This window comes from Gobius niger, assembly GCF_951799975.1.
Source record: "Gobius niger genome assembly, chromosome: 20".
Classification (NCBI taxonomy): Eukaryota; Metazoa; Chordata; class Actinopteri; order Gobiiformes; family Gobiidae; genus Gobius; species Gobius niger.
In genome coordinates this window covers 26,404,500-26,424,458 of record NC_136871.1, presented here as the reverse complement: position 1 = coordinate 26,424,458, position 19,959 = coordinate 26,404,500, and the positions used below count along the sequence as shown (strand labels likewise).

General features: G+C 41.8%; 1 protein-coding gene across 2 annotated transcripts in view; it reads left to right on the top strand.

Annotated features, from left to right (window-relative positions):
• scn8ab (sodium channel, voltage gated, type VIII, alpha subunit b) overlaps positions 1–11,227 on the top strand; it is a 44,374-nt gene extending 33,147 nt beyond the window's left edge. For both annotated transcript variants that reach the window (XM_079578743.1, XM_079578742.1), the window contains exons 21-28: positions 667–840; positions 2,172–2,294; positions 4,773–5,057; positions 5,136–5,189; positions 5,419–5,556; positions 5,683–5,787; positions 6,177–6,447; positions 7,200–11,227. In XM_079578743.1, the coding sequence (XP_079434869.1) occupies positions 667–840; positions 2,172–2,294; positions 4,773–5,057; positions 5,136–5,189; positions 5,419–5,556; positions 5,683–5,787; positions 6,177–6,447; positions 7,200–8,362 (2,313 nt within the window). In that variant the 3' untranslated portion in view covers positions 8,363–11,227. The remainder of the gene's footprint in view (positions 1–666; positions 841–2,171; positions 2,295–4,772; positions 5,058–5,135; positions 5,190–5,418; positions 5,557–5,682; positions 5,788–6,176; positions 6,448–7,199) is intronic.
• The last annotated feature ends 8,732 nt before the right edge of the window (positions 11,228–19,959 follow it).

The window sequence follows — 19,959 nt, the reverse complement described above, 5'->3', positions numbered from 1 at the left end:
AGGTTCAGTCTATGGCTCATTTACTCAGATATAAAAAGGCTATGTTAACGTTTTAAGATGGGCAAGTATAAAAAAAGACATACTTTACCATTTTTCTCAAAGATTTATCAAAGATTCTCAACACAGACTTTCGCTCTAATATCTTTTATCATCTTAAAACAAAAACATAGATCTCACATGATCAAAACATGATTTGTTTTGTTTATAAATGTTAATATTCTACATCACTTAACTTGTGCTCCATGACATTAATATCGCAGTGGTTCCCAACCGATTTTAGGCGCAGCCCCCTAAGAGCTGCTGGTGTTTCGCACATTTTCCATTCAATCTATATAGAAAATATGCCTCCTATATGATCTGGTGATCCTCCAAAATGACCTCCTGATCCCCAGGTTGAAAACCACTGATCGACTGCACAAAGGTGAATGAAATGAAAAAGTAGACACACAAAAGTACAGTATTTGCATCTTTTCTTCATGCAATAGCCTCATTTACATGTCAGACCTCCTCCAGTAGAAGTATGTGCAGTTTGTAATGGTAAGTCCGGTGCAACACGCCCACACTACCATAGCATAAAGTGAAACATGTGGTATTGTGCACATGTAAAGATGAAATGACCCTGGACAGCAAACTAAAACATTACCTATGATACAATGGCTTTTTCAGGCGTTTGAGGACGTGTACATTGAGCAGAGGAAAACAGTGAAGATCATCCTGGAGTACGCCGACCGAGTGTTCACCTACATCTTCATCCTGGAGATGTTGCTGAAGTGGGTGGCTTACGGCTTCGTCAAGTACTTTACCAACGCCTGGTGCTGGCTCGACTTCTTCATCGTGGATGTAAGGAAACCCACCCAATATCTTTGCTCAGTGGTTCCATTTGCTCAGTGCAGAACGACACAATCATTTTCTGTATTGATTTGAAAGAGTTACAGATGCCAAAATGCAGGATTACAGTACTGACAGTAAATGCTTCTTGTTCAATCAATGTGGTATGTTACATTTTGGTCTCGGAGATCAGTCTATGATGTGTGATAACCTTGTGTGATAGGGCTGCGCAATACAATGACATCGGTATTCAAACCACGTGGAATATACAGTATGTACAATCACCTGATGTGTGAATACCGAGCTGTGAATGGGGGGGGGTGCCATGAGGATCTGGAGTGAGGGAAGCTTGGGAGCCCATGCTTAGACTGCTGCCTCCATGACCCTGCCATTGATTAGCGGATGGGGGGGATTATTGGGAAAAAAAAAATCCCCTCATACATGGCGCCAAGAGTCAGTTTGGGCTACAACTCCTGCTTATTCCAGACATATAGGACACTCTACTTTCCTGCAGTGCTTTTTTACTGATTCGCGTCACTTGCTGCAGCTGGGTAGATTGTCCGTTTGAATCCAGTATTAGCTTGTACCTCCAAATCCCTTTGCGACTTGTAACTACCATGACTCATAGTGGCAGCACCAACGCGGGAGACTCAATTCAGACGCAGCTTTAGCCATATATACTGTCTATTGTGCAGCCCTGTTCAAAAATCCAGCCCCCCTATGGTCACTGTCTTCACTGTCTGTACATAAGCACTGCCTCTGACATGTGGTTGTTGACGTGTGCTCTGACTGTCCCCTCTCTTGCAGCCTGTTTGAATATAACTGTGTCTCTCTTAAAGTAAAGAGAGCCTTAGCCGCCGCCTGACGCTGCCGGTGCGAGGGGTAAGGCTGAGTGTTGTTTTGGGACTGCTACTTTCACAGGTTATGCCCTCTCTCTAACCCTGAAAGTGTCCTCAGCCTTCTGCGTTTCTCTCCCCACTTTAAAGCTTTGATGTGGACCGTGCCCCGTTGTGTATCGTGTACCGTGTTGAATATCGTGTGTGTTTCTGTGGAGTTAGTGTTTCGTGAAAGACATCTCTCCTCTTTTCCCCTTTCGTCTGACTCTCTCTTCACTGTGTCAACCACAAGTTTTTTTCCAGGTGTGCTCACTGTGCTGTTAAGCTGGTTGTCACCTCACACTGGCTTGCCAAACTAAACCAAACCAACACAAAAGGACAAATGGGGCTCTATTGTGAGCTAACTGTAGTGATAAGATGTGTGTCTAGTGTAACGGTGTGTAGGGTCCTCTCTAACTGTGTGGCTCCTGTCTCTCCCTCTGCCCCTCTCCCTCTGTCCATGTTCAGGTCTCTATAGTCAGCCTTATAGCTAATGCACTGGGCTACTCCGATCTAGGCCCGATTAAGTCCCTCAGGACATTGAGGGCCTTGAGACCCCTCAGAGCCCTTTCACGTTTTGAAGGGATGAGGGTAAGACCCAAGACACCAGGCCTTCTGCATGTCCAACAATACACGCATGCTGGAGCCAACAAACAGCAGACAAAAACAGAAAAAAAACAAAAACAAAGTAGAAACGGCTTGAAGAGGATATTTTCAGTGGCCTTTTCTCAATAAGAAGCTTCTTGCATGAATGCAGATCATCTCAGATGTTCTTAAAGCATCTGATTTGATTCACCATTTCATTTTCATTTATTCTGACTTAGAACTAATGCAGCAATTTGCAATCAAAGAAGAACACCACTGCCAATCAAGACGAGAAACCACTGAATCTAATGTTTCAGCGCATTAAAACTACCTCATAGAAGCTGTGAAATGTTCAGCCAATGATTGAAAATAAATGCCTTTACATGTCCAGCACAGCAATCCAAGGGTCATTTGAGGATGAACAAAACGAGCAGCAAATTGACGTTGAAAACAAATCTGAGCTAAAGAGGTGCATCTCTGTTGCATGTCAATGACCCCTGAGTGGCTGTGTCTTTCCCTCCAGAGCAATAACGAAAGCATGTTCACTGTCTGAGCTGGTTCAGTCTCTGCTTGTTGCTGGGAAGAAAAACTCCTGACTGACTTCTGTTATCTGACCTTACCACAGTTTGGCTTTGGCATTGTCACACTGGAAGATCTACAAACTTCTGGTTGCATACCCCCTCCCCCTCCCCCCCGCCATCCCCGCTCACTCCCCCCCAACCCTCATTCTCATATTAATTTACTATTCCCATTTTGCAACTGTTATATATGTGTTATCTAAATCCTCTTTCGTAGACATTCACTTTTTTACTCAGCTTTCTGTGAGCATGCCATTTGTCTGAAAATGCACATTCAGAGTCTCTTCCATTTGACAAAAATTCCAATCAACATTGGTTCTTCAACTTTCCACTCCAAGCATCGGCTCACACTGTATTTGGCTTTCCAGGCACCACCAGAATTTATAAAAACTGGTGTCTACATGTTCCTAAATGAGTGTTTTACAAGATTTTCTGCGAATAAATGATCCTCACACAACTAATTATTCTGCTAATCCAAACATAGGCCCTATTTCCTTTACTTTGCTCTACTCGGCTTTCGAGCATTTCCACTTGGTGTGAACCCCCAGACCAGGTACTATTTTAGAAACAAAGACAGCCCTTTGAAGCTTAGCATAGCAGACTCAATATTTCACAGCCTAACGCGGTTGTTAACAGTGATTTTCGCGGACTGTTATCTTACCCTCGTACTTTGTCGTTCAGCTGCCTCATCCTATCAAAAAGCACCTGCATCTGTTGGCCTACAGACTTCCCTGGCTTTCACTTTCACTCAAAACAGTCTCCACTGATGTTGTGGGTGTAGCCGTGTTGACCGGTGTCAGTGGCCAAACCTGCCCAAAGCCCATGGACATACGCCATGGAAATCTCAGTGTATTTTTACTGTGTACTTTTGACGATGCAGGAACACATAGAGCTAATCTAACCTTTCCCGTGAGCTGAATTCTCGCTGTATTTGTGAGTTCACAATCATGAGAATCCAGATTGCGCCGTTTGCGTTTGTTTGTTTGAATCCGAACCACACATGGTTTGAGCCAATCATGTGGCAGTATTTTAAAATTGGTGTAATATTAGGCAAGGCAAGGCAAGTTTATTTGTAGAGCACAATTCATACACAAGGCAATTCAAAGTGCTTCACAGTTGCATAAATACAAGAAAACAAATAGAACCATTAAAAAAAAAACATCAACATAAAATTAATCAATTACAGTAAAAGGCGAGAGTGCAGATAAAATACTTTCAGTCATATGCATTGGTAAAATGCATATGACTGGTATTACCGACAATTACCGATTGGTATTACCGACAATCAGATTGATCAACCATAACAACATGGTGATAATGGGGGGGGGAAAAAGAAAAACACGACTAACAAACGCACATAACATTTTTCAAAACACATTTTTTTTATGGTTTTGCAGTTAGTTGTTTTGAGACTTGGCTGTGATTGACTAAAACGAGGCACACTTGATCCAATCAGAAGCAAACGCCGCACCAAAAGTTGGTCCTCTCCTCAAACGATTTAAAAGGGTGCAATCTCCATGTGCCGTAGGAATAAACTAGATACAGCCTATTTCACATGGAAAATAGCGCAGCCAAAACAATTTTCGTTTTTAAGTAGCCGCCGTATTCGACTCAAATGCAGAAATTGCGTAAACTGTTTATTTGCATAATCTAAATTGCATAAACGACTAGAGTGGGATCAAAAGCCCATAGAGCTGTTTTGCAGTGGAAAAAGCCTAATACATTGTCACTTGGGAAATCCTTGGAGACCTTTCTTCCCTCTCTTCAAACATATTCCGACATTGGGCAAGCGTTTAAACTCCAAACAGAGAGACTGAACGTGCATTTCTGTGTACGTTTGTCGACATGTGAACTCTCCAGTGTTTGTTTTGTCACTCCGCCTTGTGTCTCGCTGCCTCCTGCGCAGGTGGTGGTCAACGCCTTGGTGGGTGCCATCCCCTCCATCATGAACGTGCTGCTGGTGTGTCTGATCTTCTGGCTCATCTTCAGTATCATGGGAGTCAACCTGTTCGCCGGGAAGTACTACTTCTGCTACAATGACACGGCCGAGGAAATGTTCCTCCCAGAAGACGTCAACAATAAGACCATGTGCAAGGCGCTCGAAATGGCCAACGTCACCGGGGTCCGATGGAAGAACGTCAAAATAAACTTTGACAATGTGGGAATGGGATACCTGGCCCTGCTGCAAGTGGTGAGGATCTTTTCCCAATACAGTTTTATACCAAAAAAGTTGATCAGAATCGATAAAGTAGTTTCTGTTTCTTTTTAGGCGACCTTCAAAGGATGGATGGATATTATGTACGCTGCCATAGATTCTAGAAGGGTATGTATGACTAATTCCTTTAATTATTGTGTCTGCATTTGTTTGAGCCATTACATCAACTCTGAAACGTAACATACTTTTTACTCTTGAGTGTAGATGGTATTAAAATGAGACATTATGAGCCCAATAGGCCCCTTTACTAATGGGAAATGATGCAGTACTTTTAGCCCGTCATTTGTCTGCCTTATATTGGACATTTGGCTCATTTCTACATTTACGCACTCTCCAGGTGGAGGACCAGCCAAAGTACGAGGACAACCTGTACATGTACATCTACTTTGTCATCTTCATCATCTTCGGATCCTTCTTCACCCTCAACCTCTTCATCGGTGTCATCATTGACAACTTCAACCAGCAGAAGAAAAAGATAAGACACTTTATTTTTACCTTATTTTAATACCATTTTGTATTCTGTGTTCTTGTCTGGACTCAGGAATTTCATCAAGTCTATTTCTTTTAATTTGGTTGTAACCAAGTTGTTTTGTGCCTATACTTTGGAGGTCAGGATATCTTCATGACAGAAGAGCAGAAGAAATACTACAACGCCATGAAAAAGCTTGGGTCCAAGAAACCGCAAAAGCCGATCCCAAGGCCACAGGTTTGAAACTCGTTTTGATAGGCTGTAGTTTTCTGTTGAGTTAGTGGACGTGGCTATTTTTTCACTATGTGACAGCGGTCGACACTCTCGCATACAGGTACTATTGTTGTCGTCTTTTGAGAGCACTTTAAGCCACGACATTACTGTAATGTTAGGTTTATGGACACAATCCTTAAAAGGATCAATGAAGTGGCCTTTTTTTTGCTGTGATAAATAATAATAATTTGCTGGATATTTGTTCCTCAAAACTGCTTATTAGTATTTCCCTTAGTACTTTTTGATTAAAGTTACTTTGAAGCACTTTTATTCAGTTGAAAAAAATTATTTTTATTTTACCTCAGTGCATTTTGATGAGTTGTTTCTTCCATTTCTCTCTTTCTCTCTCTCAGAACAAGATCCAGGGCATGTTTTTTGACTTTGTGACGCAGCAGGTCTTTGACATTTCTATTATGATCCTGATCTGCCTGAACATGGTGACGATGATGGTAGAGACAGATGACCAGTCGGAGGAAACGGAAAATGTCCTGTACTGGGTGAATTTCATCTTCATCGTGGTCTTCACTGGAGAGTTCCTGCTGAAGCTGTTTGCCTTGAGGCACTACTACTTCACCAACGGCTGGAACATCTTCGACGTGGTGGTGGTCATCCTTTCTATTGTTGGTAAGACCTCTGCTGCTTTGGAGCAATGATTTTCTTCAGTCTGTTAAAATGTAAATGTTCATGACTGGCCCATTGACATGATCCAGCATTAGTAGACCGTCATGCCTCACTCCTCTCCATTTATATTAATAACACCATTCGAGGGAGAAACCATGATTGCAGCTCAGTCTCCTCCTACAGAGCATGTTCCAAACAAACTCCGCCCCAGACTGTGGAACACCCTGCCCCTATCTCTGTGTCTGGCCGACTCCGTGAACTCTTTTAAAAAGGATCTGAAGACATGTTTATTAAAGAAAGCTTTTAGTCGATGGGTTTTCATGAGTGTCTCTTTAATTGTACTTAAGTATATGTATACATTTTTATATTGTATGTTTTTACCTATTCTCTTGTACAGCCACTTTGTAATTTTTTCAGTGAAAAGCGCTTTAGAAATAAACTGTACTGTACTATAGGATTATATGCACAAAGTTAAGGCTGTAGTTGTGGGCTGTTATGACCAGCTCCTGCTCCACTTTTAAGCCACTGGCTGAGGTCAAACTAGGATGTGATTCAGTTACAATAATCCATGATTAACGTGTTCATTGATTTTGGTTCATCACAATGGTTCGCATTAACAGGATCATTGCCGTTCCGATCAGTAAATCCAACATCTGAATAGGAAAAGTTAAAGATTCCTGATCACTATATTAGATATAATGCTGTAGAAACAAAGTGATGAGAACATGTGACTGACAGTGCGCTGTTGTTTTTAGGTATGTTCCTGGCTGACCTGATCGAGAAGTACTTTGTGTCGCCGACCCTGTTCAGAGTGATCCGTTTGGCGCGTATCGGCCGAATCCTCCGTCTGATCAAAGGTGCCAAAGGGATCCGCACGCTGCTGTTCGCCCTGATGATGTCACTTCCTGCCCTCTTCAACATCGGCCTGCTGCTCTTCCTGGTCATGTTCATCTTCTCCATCTTCGGCATGTCCAACTTCGGATACGTTAAACACGGTGCCGGCATCGATGACATGTACAACTTTGAGACTTTTGGGAACAGTATGATTATCCTGTTCATGATCACCACCTCCGCGGGATGGGACGGCCTGCTTTTGCCTATCCTGAACTACCCCCCGGACTGCGACCCTCAGTACGAAAACGCCGGGACGCCCTCGACGGGAGACTGCGGCAACCCTTCTGTGGGCATTTTCTTTTTCGTAATGTACATCATCATTTCTTTCCTGATTGTCGTCAACATGTACATCGCCATCATCTTGGAGAACTTCAGTGTGGCCACGGAGGAGAGCACCGACCCGCTCAGCGAGGACGACTTTGAGACATTTTATGAGATCTGGGAAAAGTTCGACCCGGACGCCTCACAGTTTATCAGCTACTCCAAACTTTCGGACTTTGCAGACGCGCTGGAGCCGCCTTTGCGCGTGCCTAAGCCCAACACGATCGAACTCATCGCGATGGACATGCCGATGGTGAGTGGTGACCGCATCCACTGCCTTGATATCCTTTTTGCCTTCACCAAGAGAGTCCTGGGAGACAGCGGCGAGCTGGACATGCTCCGGCAGCAGATGGAGGAGCGGTTCGTGGCGGCCAACCCCTCGAAGGTGTCCTACGAGCCCATCACGACGACGCTGCGGCGGAAGCAGGAGGACGTTTCTTCCAGGATCATCCAGAGGGCGTACCGCTGCCACCTGTCGAAGCGCGGGTTCGTGGCCAAGCGCAAGCATGTGAAAAACAAGCCCGAAAACGAGGACAATCAAGAGCAGGAGAAGAAAGAAGGCACCCCGTCCACTGCCTCCCTGCCTTCGTACGACAGCGTGACCAAACCGGACAAGGACAAGCAGGAAGACAACATGGACGGCAAAGGCGGGCGCAAGGAGAAGGGCCGAAACCAAAAAGACATCAGGGAATCTAAATGCTAAAAGGATTTCGACGACTGACGCTAATATTAACTATGGAAATTATAACTATATTAACTCCAAGCAAAAGCAAGAGGGAACTCACTCACACACAGATGTACAGTTTTCATTTGCAAGTCCGAGAAAATAATTATCAAGAGATTTTGTTTACGATTCTTGTATTTATGCAGGGGGGGGACGCAACTCGGCCTGTCCAGAAACCGAACATTATTCTGCGTACTCTGTGGCACTGGAGTTCCTGGACGGCCCCACTGTTCTGGGAGTGTATTTCGGTCAAACGTTACAAACGGGATGAGCACGCAAGGAGTTCGGAAAGGAGGAAAAAAAACTCTATATTTAATCTATGGATGCAGGTAATGGATTCCTATGGAAGACAATAGCATGGATGGGGATAACGGCTGCTTCCCGAGGCACGCCTAAAAGCAAGCACTCAGTGGCACAGTGTCATTCAGTGCGTGAGTTTAGATGAGTTAACAAAAAAAAGACGCTCATTTGAATCGGAAAAAAGGACGAACGGTGAGCCGGAGACGCAATCGGGGAGAGTGAACTTGAAACGATTTTTTTGGTTTGTTTTTTGTTTTCGTAGTGCTAGAAGTGGTTAATTTATGCAGCAAAATGCAACGAGTAAAAAAAAAAAAACACACAAAAACGATAAAAAGAACAATCTTCAACTCTGCCCATGTCACGTTACCGTTACAGCCATCCGATCTTTGTTATACCCACATCCAAACGCTTTTTTACATGGGCTTTCACACCAATTGGTTTAAAAGGGTCTGTTTTATTATTGTTGATGTTGATAATAATAATAATAATAACAATAATGACGTGGGGGTCAACTCGGGCCAAGGGCTTTAAACCTTCGACATTTACTCCGAAAGATTTCCAAACATAAATAATTGTGCTTGTTCAAATGCATAGAAATGACTTGCATGATGGCATGTTTTTGATCAAACGAGAAAAAAAAAAAATATAGAAAAACTTGCATGAATTATCATAGTCCACGACAAGACACTAATACGCCGACTGTGAGATCGGGGCAAATTTTAGAGAAAGTTTGAGAATTTTTTGACAAAGTGATACATGTTGGTCCGTGACATGAAACCAATCAGTTTTCTTCTTTCTTTTTTCTAACTGTATGCTAAAATGTTGACAAAGGGATGGAGCCTTTGGTAGGAATCTTCTTGATCATTTGCTGCTTTTAAGGAGTTTGAATATATGTCTTTATTTGGTTCATTTTTGTATGCGCAAATGTAATGTTCATACCATGTTTGCCTTTAGTTGCTTATAAGGGGCATTTTAGACAGGCTTTTTTCCAGCAGGCAAACTCCATTCTATCGGCGTGTGTTTTCCGGTGGTAAGACCTTAACAAAAAGGGCTGCTTTGTGACCTCGTTTCGAAGTCTTAGGGATGACGAATTTAATTGTAATTTTATGGAGAGAGAGCCTTATTTTACTTTTGGGAATGTATATCGCGACGAAAGCTAATGAGAGAAGAATATATATCTATACAGTATATGTTTGGAGACGCCAAAGAGACCTGCCTTTGTTTAACCCCCTCACAAGTGGAGCGGAGTTATACCGGCCCATTCATGCAAGAGATAGAAAGACCCTAGATATGTATGCAATGCTTGAAAAAAAAGAAAAGAAATCACCATCCCTTTTTCTCAGGAGATATTAAAAGATGTGCTCTGCAACAAAATGCAAGTGAATGTGAAAGGGAGTATTTACAGATGTTTTGTGTCATAATATTGTTGATACCGGCTTCTGACTCATCCGGGGGCCACATGTTTCCTGCTTAGAGAAATAGGGCTAGACCATGTCAGTGAAACAACCACGTCATTCACATTTATAACGGCGGATATAGTTACGTTTTAAGTTCCTACGATGTTGGACAAAATCACACTTTTCAAAGAGATGTCGCCAGAGGAATTGTAAGGCCCCCTAATATTTACTTGCGATACATCTCCCAAACTCTACTTTACTAGTTTTAAACTTTTTTGCTCAATCACAAATACCAAATATCCAGCTGAACTGGATGCATTCTGTCGGTACCGCTGTGAGCGCCACACCTGAGCTTTTGCACTTCCTGTTTGTGCAGTGATGTCACTTCCTCCGAGTTCCCCCCAGGTGCCGGTAGCTGCATGAGAAAACACGATGTGGGCGTCGTCACGCAGAACCAAGTCGAGACTCACAAGAGCTACAGACGTCCATTTCAAACACGCGGGAAGAAAAGACATCCAACATTATGGGGGAGATTTAAAAAAAAACTAAAAAAAAACAATAGTTCAGACTGTGTTACTTACAGACACAAACTGCAAAAGCAAAGAGTGGACTTTTTAAGAAACTATAAATAATGTAATATACGATTTTTGTTTTAACGGCATGTGCGTCTTTTGTAAATACAGATTACTTAAAGCTACAGCTATTATCTAACACTAAATATTAATAAACATTAGTAGAATGACTTCAGCGGACACTGTCTTCGAAGGACGGTGGCACACTGTTAGGCGGGCTAGCGTTTTTTTGAGTCACTTTTCATTAAAAACTGGGGAGCAAGCTGAAACAATCTGTATCAAAAACGACGGTCATATCGAAGTATTTAAATCAGTACGCACATGTACAGGTATACCGCATATACAGTCACGCATATATGCCGTATATAGGTCGCCTCAAGTCTCCACTGTTCACTGAGGCGACGCGCGACCACAGGATCATGCTTCTTTTCTTTGTGGTTGGTTCAGAGAACCCCCCTCCCCCCACTGGGCCCTTCGAGCCGGGCCCCCTGGTCCATACACTGCATGGTGTTGTACTGCAGGCTGCTTGCTGAGATTGTGAAGCCTGCCTTGGTGAGAGGATTGCACTACCAGCATACCTACCCTTTTGTACAGTGTGAAGATGTCTTGCCCCTGGTTCACCCCTCTGCCGCCGCCGCCACAGCTCCGGGCACCACGCCCCGGGACAGGCCTGGTCAAGTAGGACAGAGACCACGCTTTTTGCTCCTCTCCACTCAAAAAGTACATGTTGACTTTAATTCATTATAGGGCTGGGTACTTTTAAAAGGTTTTTGGTTCCAGTACGAAATCTACTTTTTTCAATGCCTAGATTGTATTGTTGTAGCACCATAAAACATGAAAAAACTCTTTCTACCAAACCCCACAGGCATCAGCGTTAAAAAATAATCTTTTTGGCACCAGTACTACTTTAACTAACTTTACTGACATTCATTTACAGTACCCAGTCCTGATTGTATCACCTTTTCCTTCCTACATTTAAAAATATTTCTCTTATTCAAGAATGTACATGCTACGGTCCTATGTTTGCACTGGCGCATTGTCTGCAAATAAACTTCCCAGTTTTTTTTAAAGTCAATTAAGTTTGAAATAGTCAATTAGGTGAAATGTCATTCAATTAAAGTCAACATCATGTTTCCCGCCCGACACATCGCTGCAGTTTCCAGTCTTATACTTTCGATGCGATTTCCGAATGATTTTCCGAGTTTCCGTGCGTCTGTTCGTTTTAAGGTGCAATATCACTGACGGCATGTGCCTTTTTTCGCTCCTGTTCTGTCTGAAAGGGTTGGACCACATGAAGGAGAAGTGATTAGAGAAGTTCCCAAAATGCGACTGCGCGGACTAACATCTGGAGGAGTGCGCTCTCTCTATGTCTTCGTTAGTAACAGCTTAGGTCTAACATTCATTTCGGTGTCTTCTTTTAGCAATAGAGGTGTGAAACAGCCATTTTTTTCTTTCTTTTTTTTTTGTTGCATGAATGGGAGAAAAACCTCTTGATTTCGCTGTCGGCTCAAATGTCCTTGTCGTTCTGTTGCCACTAATGCAGTCAGAGAGAGACGTGTGTTGCACAACCACTGGACATTTTCATGAATCAGAGGAATGTCTTCATTTGAGCACGAACCTATTTCCAAACAATAAAGCAGCCTTCCAGTTAACACCTGCGCCTCGAGTGGTCTTTGGTTCCTGTTCAGTCATATTTACAGTGCATGTGATTAGTATCCTCACACCTGACCTCTCCGGATCCATCCAAATTCTGCTTTCTTTCTGTTTCGAAGCAGTGTGTTGTTAGTTGTGTTCCCAGTCACATTTCACAACTGTCACGGTTGATAAAAAAGGTGTTTTGATTACATATCGATGTTGTGATATATCGCGATATTTCTACGCCGATACCGACGCTTCTGATGACATCATGCATGTTAAAGGAATAGGCCACCGTTTTTACATACTGAGATATGTTCTTACCTTAGCTTTGACGAGTTCTTTAGGACATGTCTGATCTTCCCCCGTGCCTTCAGTCACGTAAACACAGCGCAGACGGCGTTAGCATTTAGCCTCTCCCTCTCTCCTCTATAGCTCCAAAACAGGTCAAGATAGAAGCTACCAAGCTCTTCCACGTTTTCCCTATTCAAATATGGTTACGTGAAGTGTTCCACTACAAAGTATAATTACACAAAATTAAACAATGTGGATTTTCTAAGCGGATAAAAGGGGGAACTATATTGTAAGGCGTAATAATACCAGGAGTAATTTAGCATCCGCACAGTAAAGTGAAGATTACTGTGCGGATTTCGAACTAAAATCCACATTGTTTAATTTTGTGTAATTATACTTAGGGAAAACGTGGAAGAGCTTGGTAACTTCTATCTTGACCTGTTTTGGAGCTATAGTGGAGAGAGGGAGAGGCTAAATGCTAACGCCGTCTGCGCTGTGTTTACGTCACTGAAGGCACGGGTGAATATCAGACAGGTCCTAAAGAACTCGTCAAAGCTAAGGTAAGAACATATCTCAGTATGTAAAAACGATGACCTATTCCTTTAAAGAAGCTGCAGAGCTTCAACAGCTTCAACAGTCGATAGAGGCGGATAATGGCCGACGATACAGTTAGGGCGGTTCTTGGACCAAAGGGAAGTGGTGCTACTGAGTCCAGACAATCGACAGGGCCGTTTTCTGTGAGTGAGTCAGGGATTCTTTATTTACTTATTTATTGAAGAAAAGGGGGAACAAGCACATGATAAAAACACATGTAGTAAATCATTCAAAATATGAAGCCTGTACTTTATAAAGTCATGTTCAAAAAAGGTGAAAAGCAGAATGTTTCTGTAAAAATAGTTGCTATGTGCAACATATCAATTATCGCAGTACTGCCATATCAAATGGGTCATTTTGATAACCCACGCAAAAAAATGAATGAAATGAAAATAGCATTGTCAGTGCCTATAGCCCATTGATTGCAAAAACAAATATCTCCATTGGAATGTTAATTTTGTAACTGTGCAGATGATACTATTGGAACACTCGGTGTGTGGGTTTGTATGGCACTAAAATAGATCTGCTTCTGTGCAAAGAGAAAGTCACAACAAAACCTTGTTTTAAAGCAACATTACATAGAAGTTTACCAATTAATAAAATTGCAAAACAAGCATTTATTTTATGACATATATTTCCATATTGTGAAATACCTCATAAATGTAGACTCACTTCTCCTTGGCTTTTCTTGTAGAGAATGACTGTAAAGCACTGGGAGGAAACACAGAGAACATGTAGCTCCTCACAGTCAGGTCTCAAACGCTGCTGCTTCATCATCATCACCTTTCACTGCTTATTTGGCTGTTCAATCTGAGCTTGTTTTGCAGCATAGTATGTGTGTTATGTCAATTGTATTCCTCACATCACTCTGGCAAATCATTCAAATCGCCTTTTTTTTTTATTCATACAAGAAATGAGTGTCAAGTGGTCAAACATGGCATCCACAAGAGATGGAAAATATGAAAACGTGTCCTCTTGGTCCCACAATTGTTTACATGGCACAGTGTGAGTGTCTGGGTGTGTCCTGGTGCAGCTGTACTGAGGTGGCCCTCCAGCAGATCTATGTGGGAGAGAGAGGGGAAGGAGGGAGAAGCAAAGAGAAGGAGAGAGAGAGAGAGAGAGAGAGAGAGAGAGAGAGAGAGAGAGAGAGAGAGAGAGAGAGAAAGAAAGAAGAAAACGTTGAGGAATAGAGGGAGGGTGGTGGAGTGACGAGAGGAGAGAGGAGAGAGGAGAGGGGGAGGGGGCAGCACTGCAGTGCAGATAGACGAATGCGGTGGCTTTGGCTGAGTCAGCAGCAGCTCCCATTAGAGTCAGACTGTACCGAGCACTGTACAGCAGACAGATGGACAGCGCCCCCCAGAGTCTCAGAGAGGGTGGAACACAAACAGAACATTCTTTTTTTCACCAGCATCGAGCAGAGCGACTGTTATTTACAAGTCGAAGCCATAAAACATGGGCCACCTATGCGACAACTTTGTTTATTTGGCTTGGTCAAATTTGAAATACAATTCATTGGGTAAATGACTGAACTTAGTCACCTAAATAAGGCATTTGCTGCGGCACCACAGCTCTGAGTGAATGCAATGGTGAAAAAGGTCTCTCTGAAAGTAGGGCGAGTTGATGAAAGATTTAAAGGCCTGTGTCAGCTCCCAGTTTGAATATGATCCACAAACAGGAGCACACATTAAAATCATGCGCCCACTTCCCCACAGGTGAGTTTCTGCTTCTATAGCCAAAGCTCCAATGCAAAATCATAGAGCTTTCACTTCAACTCCATTCAACTTTTGTAAAACAGTTTTAGAGGCAGCAGCCATGTTGTTGGTTTTATCATTCCTCTATAAATCATTTGCAACGTTGACCTGTCTGCTCCCCGGTCACTGCAGCCAAACTACCAAGTACATGAATGACCTTTTCTCGCTGAACCACTCCATGTTAACCTTTCAAACATTCCATAATCTATGTGATAGTCTATACGATTACAAAATGAGGAGAGTGAGACAGAGAGTGAGACAGAGAGTGAGACAGGGAGTGAGACAGAGAGTGAGACAGGGATTTCAAAGGTTTGTGATCTGATTGGGCCTGACAGGCTGGTTTAGTGGACAGCTCGTCTCATTGGTCCAAGTGATGGCACCAGATATTCTGATAAATTGCTGAAATCAGCAAAGGGAGTGACTTTAGAAAAATCTAATAAATATTTTATATCACGCGGTCAATTATATGCAATCAGTTGAATTTGCAAAACATTTCAATTTACAAACTATCACTTTATACCCAGAATCATATCATCTTAAACCCAGTGAACTACTTTATGTAAGGCTGTCTGAGATTGTTGCCTCTACGCTGGATGGCGCCAACGTCTGAAAAAAGAGATTTTTCATAAATTGGATTAACAAAAATATTATTATTCATGTCTAAATATTCATGATTAAATAAAACAGGAGTGATCACAGATCCTTGAGGTGTGCCAATCAAAATGCTAGATGTCTTTCTCTTCTTACATTGTAAAGCTTTTAAGGAAATCTTGAACCCAGAGGTGGGAGCAAGTCTTAAGTCCTGTCCAAATCTTAATGTTTCAAGTCTAAGTCAAGTAAAATCATTCAGTTAAGGGTCAAGTCGAGTCATGTCACAGTTTTTGTCAAGTGAGGTCGATAAACATTCATCCATTTATATCATACATTGATTGTGTTTGTGGCCTGGTGTGACCGTGGGAGACTGCCTGGCCCAGATGCACAGTGAACCACCATGACAATGTGTTTTCACACTAACTGTGCATTCCATCCACTTTCAGACTTGATGATGTATTTCATTTCTGGTTTCCAATAAATAATTCGCCTGCAGGTATAGACTACACATTGTCATGCATGTGCGTCAATGTAAATGTTTAAGTAGAACAATCCTCCAATATGAGGGAAAACCACTCCACCACTGGACGTATTTGTTAGGCCAACGCCACAGAGGCCCTGCACAAACTCAGCAACATTTCTCAATGCTCTGTAGAGCAGGGGATCTCAAACCTTTTTGGCTAGGACCCCAAAAACTGACACGCAAACAATTCGGGACCCCCATTGTGTAGCAGAAAAACAATTTAAAATCAAGTTAGTATGTATTTAAACTGTTTGTTTGAAGTATTTGGATGGATTTCACAAGTTATAGGCTGTTTTCCACTCAAGTATATACTAAAAAGAGAAGCATTCGTCATTTTATTTAATCTTGAAATCATCTGGGACCCCCACACAAGGCCTCACGACCCCCCGAGGGGTCCTGACCCCCACTTTAGGAACCACTGCTGTAGAGCAGCTTTTCACTCCACACTCATGCAGGCATGTACGTACGGTCTAGAAGATTTCAAGATGAAATAAAAAGAAAAATGCTGCTGTTAGCATATTGTTTGTGTACAATGCACATGTGAAATCCATTCAAATACAAAAAAAAACACCATTTAAATACATATTAACTTGATTTTAAAATGTATTTCCCTGCCCTGAAGTAGCATAAGAGGGATTAACTTTATGTAATGGGGGTCCCGAGTTTTCTACGTGTCCATTTTTGGGGTCCCAGCCAAAAATGTTTGGTGACCCCGGCTCTAAGGCAAACATTTCCCAAACATTTCAGACCATGACCCCCAAAATCACTCAACCAACTACTTGGGATCCACTTTTTTTCTTTTTCTTTTTTTTTTATAATTTAAGGTGCAGAACATTTCCAATCTGGTTTGATGATGTTGCAGTTTGGATACTGTATTTGGATATTTGGCTTCATTCACTAAAACATGCTCTTTGCAAGAAAACATACTTCAGTGTCAGAAATGTAAGATATGTCTCAAATCATCTTGCGACCCCCACTTTGGGAACCACTGTCCTAAGGACTCTTCTTTATAAACATGAATCCTTAATAACATTTGTGTGAGTGGCCAACATTAAAAATGCCAAATCTAAAAAACTCTCCAGACACCAGAGCTCCAACTTTGACTTCGAGTTACTGTCATTATAGTAGTAGTAGTAGAAGTAGTAGTAGTAGTAGTAGTTGTAGTAGTAGTAGCAGTAGTAGTAGTTTCAGTAGTAGTAGCAGTATATATATATATATTTTTGCACGGATCAGCCACCAGGGGGTCCTCTAAACTCAGCTATCCTCTCCACCCACGTGGTAAGATGGTTTTATTTCAGAGGTGCAGTAAAAACTGTTTTTCGTATTCTATTTATGTGCTGCTCCTGTATTTTACTGACTAGTTTAAGTGTTGTAGTCCAAGGTAGCCTTTACCATATTTTTATTGCATCTAACAGATCACTCTAAATAAAGTCCACCACTCACACCACAAGATATCAACTACTACTGCACAAATAATGAAAAGTGAGGGCAGAAAAAGCTCTGACTACAGCCTTGCTGTAATATTCATTCTTTCAGGAAGGAGATGTATTAGCATTGGTATCACAACAAACTCATAAAAGAAAGGTGTCTCATTGAAGTGACCAGCCTGAAATGAGCAGCCTGAAGTGAGCAGCCTAAAGCTTCTTTTTCTCTTGGGTTTGTGGATTACATAGTTTACGTATAGTATCTTGGTAGTAAACAGACAGCACAGTGGCTGAGTTCACTTCCCAGACTTTAGTGTGGAGTTATGAGCTCCCCAATAACGACATGTTGCCTCAGTGGCATTAAGTGATGGGTCAAAAGCAGGGGATTTCCCTCTGAGAACAATAACGATGACTTTGCTCAAAATCTAGGGCACAAACATCACTTAAAAATGATGCCAGTGTTTCCCCAATATCTTCCCTACAGAAATCAAATAGTGACAGATGACTAAACATAGGTGAGAAACATAACTATACAAAATAAAAATGTGATTGGACCCTGTGATGAAGTGCCATAGATCTTTGTTTAAACCCACCAGCCCTCTATAAAGAGACACACATGGCTACTTTCTCCAGTTTTAATCAAATTGAAGGCAATATAAAACTAGTAAGTGGACAAAAGTCCTGATTAAACTGAAATCGACACCTCAACTCGCAGAAAATCGTACAATGATTTCACTTTTTTCCCCCATCTCCTGTGTAGCGTAAAGCTATATAAAAGACATGAAAAAAACACACAGGGACACACTTTGGTAAGATATCTTCATTTTTCATGACAACAGTTTTTAATTGTGAGGTAGACTACAACACGTCAAGAACTCTGAGAGAAAACAAAAGAAGAAATTGCCCCAAATCTGGCAACTGTAAAACGACATGAAATAAACGGCTTCCATGTGCGTGCGTGTGGCGTCTTCAAAGTGATGAGGTAGAGGTGGTCACAGAATAAACATATACGTACAATACTGACTGGCCCCTGTGTGGGTCAAACAACGGACAGAGGAAACTGGAAATACTGCGATGAATAGGTTTGGTTTGGACACAATCTTCATCTGGCATCAAAGAGCTTTCAATTTGTTAAGCGCTTTTTTTTAATCATAACCATTTTGTTCAAAGACTGTCGATTTTGGGAGCACCAGATTGTACATATATTTGGACCGTTAAAGGGTTCTGTTTATCTGTATTTCCAGAACTGTAGCTAAAACGTAAAGTACTTTTGTCGCCATGTCCAATGAAGTCCTGCTGTAGAAGGACACACAGGTCAGTTGCAGATTTCATGCCAAACCAATGAACCATGAAGAACGTGCCTCGTCGAAATACTGACATTACATTGAAAATCATCTCTATTCTTAAGACATTTGTTCGTAGTGATATGTCCTGGAGTGCTTTTGACTCGACATCCACACACAAAAGAAAAAAAAAAAAAACGTTTTCTCCTCACGGTATCACTATAGGCTAACACTTAATATATCATTCATTTCTTCAACAAAACAAAACAAAAAAACAACCAAAAAAAACTAAAAAGAGAATTACATCTATACATGAAGAAAATAGGTTTTTATATATCTAGAAAACAACAACCTCATTGATGAACATTATGGCATGGGTTATCCATTAATAAAAAACAAAAAAACATATATTTGTGTTACATTCAACGTTTCAATCCGCGGGTGCAAAACCTCAAGTTTGCCCCCCCTCCCCCCCCCCCACGGAGAAAAGCAGCGTGAGATGTGTGTGCGTTTGTGTCGGTGTGTGAAGCTGGTTCTCAAGCTGTGGTTCGTTCAGTCCGTTATGTTTAGTCCTGGTTTGATCCGGGTGTAGACCTGACTCCTATATCTGCTTTGGACCTGGTTTAGCCTAGGCTTAGTCTTAGTTCATTGTGGTTGTGGGTATGTTTTTTTTTTTTTTTTTTTACCTAACCCAGGGGTTGTCTCCTGCTATAAACCTTATTTAGATCTGGTTTATGCCACGTATGAAGAAAGTCCATTTAGATCAGGCTTTGTGCTGTTGTATTACCTTATTCAAAACCCTGGGTGGAGATATTAGGCACTGGTAAACAGGGCATTAGAAAGACGTAAAAGTCATGAAATGAACTGGCATAATTAAGAGGCTGGGACATTATACTTTTGTCACGATACAATACATATCATGATACAGAGGGCCTGATACGATACAAATCGCAATACAATATATTCTGATGTCATTATTAGAAGATGTTTTTTTAATACTTTCCCCTGAATGAATAAAGTACAAAAGCACAATGTGAGCTTCCAAACGTTAGGAATCAAAGGGGCTAGATGCAAGTTTGCCATTTTATACTCACTACTGCCACCTCAGGTCATACGTGTAACTACACCTTCTATATTAAGCTTATAGAGGCAGTTGTGGTGAACAGGTCTGGCCTCATTCTACACCTTAGGACATGGCTGGAGCATGTAGGG